The 8600-nt window shown below is 43.5% G+C and overlaps 1 protein-coding gene across 1 annotated transcript; it reads left to right on the top strand.

Annotated features, from left to right (window-relative positions):
• Positions 1-3268: 3268 nt before the first annotated feature.
• Positions 3269-7301, top strand: LOC119365662 (germin-like protein 4-1). The gene is made up of 2 exons (XM_037631316.1): positions 3269-3473; positions 6307-7301. Exons 1-2 carry the CDS (start codon positions 3341-3343, stop codon positions 6984-6986), a joined length of 813 nt encoding a protein of 270 aa, XP_037487213.1. The 5' UTR covers positions 3269-3340; the 3' UTR covers positions 6987-7301.
• The last annotated feature ends 1299 nt before the right edge of the window (positions 7302-8600 follow it).

The raw sequence follows: 8600 nt of genomic DNA, 5'->3' as shown, positions 1-8600 counted from the left end.
AGGTGGACCAGGAGTGCTGGTTTGATCTCCAGATCCGCATCCATGGGCTTGAGCTTTGCTGCCATATTACTCATCCTGAGGATGTGCTCTCTTATTCCATGACTACCACCTGTGTAGCGTTCTGTCACTAGTTGCTCTAACACCTGGGTGGCATAGATCTTTGAAGAGCCAGTGAACTGGCTCTTTATCTTTGTAAGCAACTCCCCTGCGGAAGTGCACTCTAGAATGGAGCCCACAATGGCGCTCTCAATTGTATTCTTTATAAAAGCCATGCACTTTTTGTTTGCATTGACCCACTTTTGGTTATCTATGAGGTAGGACTGCTCCAAAGGAGCATAGTCCCCCTTCTTTTTAGCCCATGCAGCATCATCATCACTGGCCTCTCTTACTGGCTCTGTGGGTCTGACCGGCTGTGGTTTCACCACAACCCAGTCAAGATCAGCACAAATAAATGTCAGTTCAACTTTCTTCCTCCACTCAGTGTGGTTGTCACCTCTGAGTGTCGGAACTTCTTTTAGGCACAGATAAATGCACCTTTAAATTTCAATAATAAAACATGATCATGTTATTAATAACATTGGTCATAAAAAATAACATAATCATATTTATTTTAATAATCACTTTAACATGCTCTTAAAAACATAATTCCTTTTAAACTTTTATTTTCTTTTAAAGAGCACTAATTATTTATTTACGCAGCGGAAAAACGTGAATAAAAAGTTCACGAACTTTTTACTTTTTACAAAAACTTTTATTTGACTAAATAAAAATTCATGAACTTTATTATTTCTTTATAAAATTCATGAACTTTTCTGTTTTTGAAAATTTTCAATTTTCGTTTTCAGAAACTTTTCCTGTTTACTATTCTATTGTCTGAACAAATTTTCGTTGGAGTGTTTTGAACAGAAAACCGTACTGTAATTTGCCCAAAAAAACTGGACAAAATTCGTCAAACTCTGCTCTGTAAAAAATAACAGAGAAAACATTCAAAAATGGCGCGCGGCTGCGGTCTAAGGCCCAGCGCGCGGCTGCGGTCTAAGGCCTAGCGCGCGGCTGCACCCGCGGCGGAAGGTGTCGGCCCTGCGCGAAGTTGCGCCCACTGCGGCTGGCCCGACGCGCGGCTAGGGCCTCGGCCCAGCGCGTGGCTGTGGCCTCGCCCAGCGCGCTGCTGTGGGCTCGCCATGCTTTCGGCCTAGCGGCCCAGCTGGCCTGCTCCCTCCTCTACTTTCGGCCTAGCAGGCCCGTCGGGGACTAGGGTTTCACCATGACCGTCGATCTGAATCCGACGGCCGCCCTTGCTTTTCGCCTGATCAAAAACGATCGATGCGGTTGGGGGCGAGGGGAACCCTAGTCATTTCCTCCCCCGCCCGCCGCTCGCCTCGCTCTCGACCGCTCGCTCCTCTCTCGCCCGCTCGCTCGGTGACGGCTCCACGAGCCACGCTGGCGCAGCGAGCCAGGGCGGAGCGGCGAGCCCAGGCGGCACCCCGATGAGCCAGGCCCTTCCCCTCCCCTCTCCGTTTCCAAGAGAGACATAGAGGATCCCCGTTTTTCATTTCAGCGAGAGGAAGAGCGTGGCCAGATCGCGCCGTGGCTATCCTCCTCGCTGGTGGCGCGTCCTCCCTCGCGGTGAGCGCGCCGCCGCCGAGGGATTTGGCCGCGGTGCTCACCTCCCTCCTTTTTTTGTGTCTTTTTCCTTTCTTTTCCGCGAGCAATTGCTAGCTCCGGTGGTTCTTCGTCCCCGCACCTCGGTTTGCCGATGCGTGTGGGGATCGAGAGGAACAGGCGCGGCCGTGCGGCGGCGCTCTTTGCCGGTGAGGCTCAAGGCCAAAATCCGGTGGTTTACTTTGCCCTGTCTAGGGTTCTTGGGGGGGGGGAGGTCTTTTTCTTTTCTGTTTTTGTTTCTCTGTACCGAAATCAACTAGCCCGATCTGGCTGATACCATTGATAGAACCTTGTGATCGGAGTAGGCTAGTAGATCCGGTAACCTACCTTCTCCTGGTGCGGATGAACTCGATCCAGCACCGGCCATGGTGATGGCGGAGTGTGGGCGAGGTGGTGGCGGCGGAGCTTCCCGTCGGCCTAGCGCAAACCCTAGATCGGATTGGTGTATCGGTGGTGTTGTGGTGCACGATCAACCTCGTAATCCGTGCCCCGGCACCCCACCTCTTTATATTGCGCTGGCGACAGGGGCCCACCAACCATTGTTTGGTTGGGCGCCCCCGATCAGGGCGCGAGTCAGGGGCCCGTTCGACCCGTTGGGTTCGAACGGGATAGAGATCAACCTAACAATTACATGTCCTATGGTTTTACCCAATAATAAGGTTCGGTGGCACCTATAGATAACATCTACATGTAGGTATAGAGCTACCTACGATTTAGTCCATATCTCAATGCATCACTACGTTTGTTCGAAGAGCAGTTTTGATTGATGAAGGAAATCAAAAGGACCATGACTAGCATGGTCGTCCAGTAGTCCGGACCAAAGAAACTAAGAAAGACGATCAAAGTAGAATCAACATCAGTGCATCAGCTAGCTAGTCATCTGCAGATCCGGTGGGCAGAATGTTTTTATGATGACGTCTACCCAGTTGGAGTTTACGACCAAGAATATTTTCTTCCATCATTGATAGCGGTGTAACATTTGAATAAGACCTCCTTCATCTTAGGATTGCTTTGTTTTTCTATTTTCTGTAGAAAGTTGTCACTCTATTCGCTCATTGCAGTTGTATCAACTCCATATAACGAATGAATGAAAATGTTCTTTATCGAAGAAAAAAAAAAGCTAGCCGACTGCAAGTGCGCCAGCAACTAGTAGCCGGGAATTCCGTCACCACGACCTCAAGGCGTTCAATCCCCACTATCATACGTACCGTCCTCGAATTCCAGCTTCTGCAAGTTACCAGTGGATCCATGCTGCAAACTAAAACCCAAAAAGGAACCATTATCTTTGTCAAGCTCTTCCACCGAAAATGGTGCATGTATGAATTTCCACAATGGATATTACGCACGTGGTCACCCTGTATAAACAAAACAGTTAGTGGGGCTGTGAGAAATAATCAGCCGATCATACGTAAGCTAGCAATGTTAGTAGCAGTATCGTGGATGCTTACTCAAACTACACGGTGATATTAGTGACCGATTATAATTGTTGCTAGTGTACCATGTTGTTGGTAGAGCATGCAGCTAGCCCACTACTCCCCGGCCACCTTTATGCCTGTATAAATAGGCACCCCGATACGTGCTTCCAGCGTACAATTACCAAGCTCAACACACCAGCTTAATTACCCTGACAGACATTGTTAGGTCTTGTGTTAGTGAAGCTAGCTAGGTAAGAAAAACCATGGCGGCTTCCCGCGCCTTGGCTGCACTGCTTGCTGTGGTGGTACTCATGGTCTGCTCTCCGGCGCCTCGTGTTCTCGCCACTGACCCCACCCAGCTCCAGGACTTCTGCGTTGCTGATATAATGAACCCTGGTATATACTGCAGATATATTAATCTTCTGATTGATTACATGCTTAATTACTTTCGTGCATGCAGCATGTTTGCATGCCTACATATGCATGTGCAAACACGTAGGACGTCTACGTATTGGTTATAGTTTAGAGCATATTTATTCCTAAATTTAATCATATATATATATATATATATATATATATATATATATATATATATATATATATATATATATATATATATATATATATAGGTAAATTATGTGGGGCACCTAGGTGCCTGGGCACCTAGGTCTCAATATAGCGAGTCTTATTTGTAGTGCATGATGTAAAATTCATGACATATTGACTTTCCAAATTGTGTTTGCATGCACTTCAACTATCAACGGTCAATGATTGCTTTCCAGAAAATTAACATATTACTGGTTTCCATATATGATTATTTTTGAGACAAAAGGGGTATGTATATAGACTCTTATTTTTTGAAGGTATCAGATATGACAAATAATACGAGACATCATCCCAAATGTTTGTATATATATTAAGGATGTTCTTATGCATTTTTGTAAAGTTTTACTTTTCAAGGTATCTAGTATTTCTTTAAATTAAGGCCGGGTCACACTTTTAACGGCTAATATTACTATACAAATTAAGGTGACCAAATAATATAAAATGTGATCCTAATTATTCTTTTACTTGTAGGAATATATGATACTCACGCATGATTTTTTTTCATACATACATATACTCATTCATGAATCTTTCTAGTTTTAGGAATATGTGTTACATATACCCACATACGATCCTATGTATTTATTGTATCTGGGTATGTATTCATAAATTTGATGTCAAGGTATGGAAATACGATGAGTATGCTTATACAAGAAAATATATTGCGTACTCTAGGTATATACATACACAAAAATCTAATAGATATGTACTAAGAAGGGAATTCGTACATATCTAATCTAATGTGTATGTACTAAATATTCTATGTATATACATATTACATACTAAATATTCTGGGTATACACGTACTAAAAAAACTAATGAGTGCGTACCAAATAAACGAATCAGTGCATACCTAATCTAATTGCTACATACTCCCACCGTTCCTAAATATAAGGTGTATTAGTTTTTCAAAAAGTCAACTATTGTCTATGTTTGACCATCTTTATAGCAAAATATATAAAGATTTATAATACTAAATATATAAAATGTAAAAAATATAGTTTATGATGAACCTAATGATAATGATTTGCTATTCTAGATACTGATATTTTTGTCTATAAACTTGGTCAAACTTAGAGAAGTTTGACTTTTTAGAAAAATAATACACCTTATATTGAGGAACGGAGGGAGTACTAAATATTCTGGGTATATACAGAGAAAAATCTAATATATGCGTACTAAATTTTCTGGGTATATACGTACAAAAGTATAACGGGTACATACTAAATAAATAAATTTGTGCCCCAAAAAAATTAAAAAAAATCATACATACCTAACTCATACATGTATAAAATAAGTATCCATATAACTAATGTGTACTAGTATTTTTTCCTTCTAAAGATATGTTACCATGCACGGTGTGTTTAATAACATCCATTAAATGGTACGCATTATAATTGTTTCCAAATCTAATTGTTTCAGAATTGGCAGTTACTAATGGATTTACTAGTTACCTTTTATACATATTACAATAGCACGCATCTAAATGCAATCAAACGGTGGAAAGGCAAGGAGCCTGGGCACCTAGGTGTCCCAAATGTTTAAGTCAGCAATCACAAGCGTCAATTTTTTTAATTTATGATACACCAGTTTTATGGGATAATTTTGATTTGAGCAGCCCGGTATTTTTCATCCAGCTTGTAATCTTTTTTTTTAGCAAAATCCAGCTAGTAATCATGCAGAAATAATGCATGCCTCAACTAATTATACATTCCCTCAAAAAAACTAATTATATACATAAAAAGTGTTTGTGGAAAAGGTTTTTTCAAACAATATTGTTGACGCAGGCAAATAGTTCATAATCAGTTTGGAGTTGCCATGTGTTTGTGCCACATGTGTGGCACTTATCAGGTAGAAATTTACAGTTATACATCCAATGGTCCTAGAGAAATGCTATACCCTCCCCTAATGTCTCTTATACTTATACATTTTGCCTCTTAAGTACAGAGAGAGTACTTTTTAATCTCATTGAGTACTCCTGCTTTTTACACTATTGTTTTCTCCTCTTAAATCTTAACAAAAAGGCGAACTGTGCAGGAGAGCTGCATGTGTTGTATTTAGAGAAGTTCTTACTAATTTTTCATGTGAAAACATAAAAGAGATTACATCTTAATTTGCTCTGGAATTGTCGGACATTGTTTCACATTTAACATGTTATACGATGATCGATATATGCAGGCATAAACAATATATTGTGTTTCCTATTATTATTTTTTATTTGACATATACTACTCATCAAATAGCACGTAAAAGCACATGCTCTTTTGTAGCTTTCTTACACATCAACAATTAAAGATATTTTCTAAAAAAACTGTTAAATACAAGAAAACTTGTCAAATGTAAAATCATACTTGGACATCAAGTGAACAATTTACTTTCTCCATGTGTCTATCAGTTAGATTAGTCGAATCACTAGCATCCAATAAAATATACTCCCTCCTTCCACAATATAGTGAATATAGATTTTTAGAATAGTCAAACATCACAAACTTTGACCAAGTTTATGAAAAAGAAATTACATCTAGAATGCCAGACATATATCATTAGAATTCGTCATGAGTTGTAGTAGTAATATGCAACATGGTAAGATATAACTTTGGTGTGCAACTGTGTATACATGCAGTGATTGTGAATGGGTTCGTGTGCAAGAACATGAAGATGGTAACGGCGAACGACTTCTTCTTGCCCGGGCTTAACAAGCCGGGCATGTTGAACGCTCAGGGCTCGGCGGTGACACCGGTGACGGTGCGGCAGCTGCCGGGGCTGAACACGCTGGGCATCTCAATGGCGCGCATCGACTTCGGGCCCAACGGCGGGCAGAACCCGCCGCACACACACCCCCGCGGCACCGAGATCCTCACCGTGATCATGGGGCAGCTGCTGGTGGGGTTCGTCACCTCCAACCAGCAGGACGGGAAGAACCTGCTCTTCACCAAGCAACTAGTGGAGGGCGACGTATTCGTGTTCCCACAGGGGCTCGTCCACTTCCAGGTGAACAACGGCAAGGTGCCCGCCGTGGCCATCGCGGCGCTCAGCAGCCAGGACGCCGGCGTGATCACCATCGCCAACGCCGTCTTCGGGTCCACGCCGCCCATCAGCGACCTCATCCTCGCCAAGGCCTTCATGACCGAGAAGGACACCGTCGACTGGATCCAGGCCAAGTTCGCGCCGGCCATGAGCGGCAACAGCAGCATGGGAGGAGGCGGCTACGACATGCCGCCCGGCGGCGGCGAGGGCGAAGGCGGCAACAGCGCCGGCGGCGGTGGCGGGTACTACCCTGGCATGCGCAAGCGGAAGCCCTAAGCACGGACAGGACGGCGGGCGATCCACGCGCTTATCCTAATGAATAAGTTATAAGTACAAGTAAACAAAGAAAACATGCATCAAGCCAGTACTTAGTACTGGCTTAATCTACGATGTGGTGTAGTTACTAGTAAGTCGTGTACCACCAGCAAGTGTGTTTGTGGATCGAGGAGGAGTACGTACGTACGTGCTAGCTCCCGGCAGGTCGTGTAGAATAAACGGTGGCCAAAGTGCATATCAATGTATTAGCTAAAAAAAATGCTGCTAAACTTCAATATGAAATAATAAAGTCCAAGGTTTAATTCCTGTTTTCTTTGGCCATCTGTGTTTTAATCTTGTATTTTCCGACTGTTTCCCTCTGCGCATCATGGCATCGACTAGCAGGCAGCCATGATCACCAAACACAATCAAAGCAGATAGCAAAACAGACCTCGACAACAAAAGGTGACACGCAAAAACCAGACATCCTAAACCGTACTATTACTACATACCCTAATCCTAGTGAGCGCTCTCTGCAAGTCGTATAAATCCCATAACTATCCGGAAAATCTATTCTATAGGCTCCCCGAACCACACCGAAGTGCACCAGAGACCGCGGGTCTCACGGCTCTACCTGGCCGCTCGTCGTCGTCCCCGTGCTCCATGGCAAGTTGGTGGTTCCAGCGGCACAGGAATGCTGCGGCCGGTAGGTACATGGAATGTTGCCCGTGCCCAAGAGGCTGCCGAGATGTCCGCCGGCGTACCCATCCTGCTCCAGCGCGTAATGCGCAGCATGTAGGTAGCTGGTGGCCGGCTGATACATCATGCTGTTGTAGCTGTATCCTATACCTGAAACAGGAGGCGCCACCTCATACTCCGGCGGCGGCGGCGGCATCGGCATGTACTCATCATCCCAGATGTCTTGGATACCATTGTAGTCATAGTCGTCTACCATCATTGTCTCTGAGCGCGGCGGTTCATGCTGCTGCATCTGTGGCCTCTTCCTGGGACAACCGGTTTGCTCCAGGTCGTCGAACACGTAGGCCTCATCAACATTCTCCGGCCACGCCGTCTCCGGCACCTCGGCGCTCTGAATCTGGACTTGATCGGCGCGGTTCTGCGCCTTGCCCTTCCTTTTCCTGCCACCTGCCTTGCCGCCTGCCTTTTTCTTCTGTATCGTGCACAAGACCCACTCACCAAGCTGCGATGCAACAAATCATATAGATGAGAGTGGATTTTCTACCATGCACCCATGCATGCATCCACCGCATTTTTTTTTGCTGTGTACGACCACCTACATACATCTACATGGTATTCTCTACTCACTAAGTTACATTCAAATAAATTGTTCTAATGTATATAATGAAATACAAATTTGATTTACATTCTGTTTGCACAATTGTGTTTTTACTAACGAGATCTTTAAAACAAGACTACTATTGAATATATTTTCGGAAATTAAATTTTTAGACAACTAAATCACCATGTGTCGAACTTGTTTCATACAAATTTATTAATTCCATGTGAAATATTCAATAACTTTTGTTCTACTTCGTAAAAATATCTTATTGTTTCATTATGGCCGTTGTGTTCCGCTGGGAATCACAATTGTAAAACTTATTGAAGTAAATTCAA

Source organism: Triticum dicoccoides, chromosome 2B, assembly GCF_002162155.2.
Source record: "Triticum dicoccoides isolate Atlit2015 ecotype Zavitan chromosome 2B, WEW_v2.0, whole genome shotgun sequence".
In the NCBI taxonomy this organism is placed as follows: Eukaryota; Viridiplantae; Streptophyta; class Magnoliopsida; order Poales; family Poaceae; genus Triticum; species Triticum dicoccoides.
The sequence above is the reverse complement of the archived record's forward strand: the minus strand, read 5'-3'. Positions and strand labels throughout refer to the sequence as shown.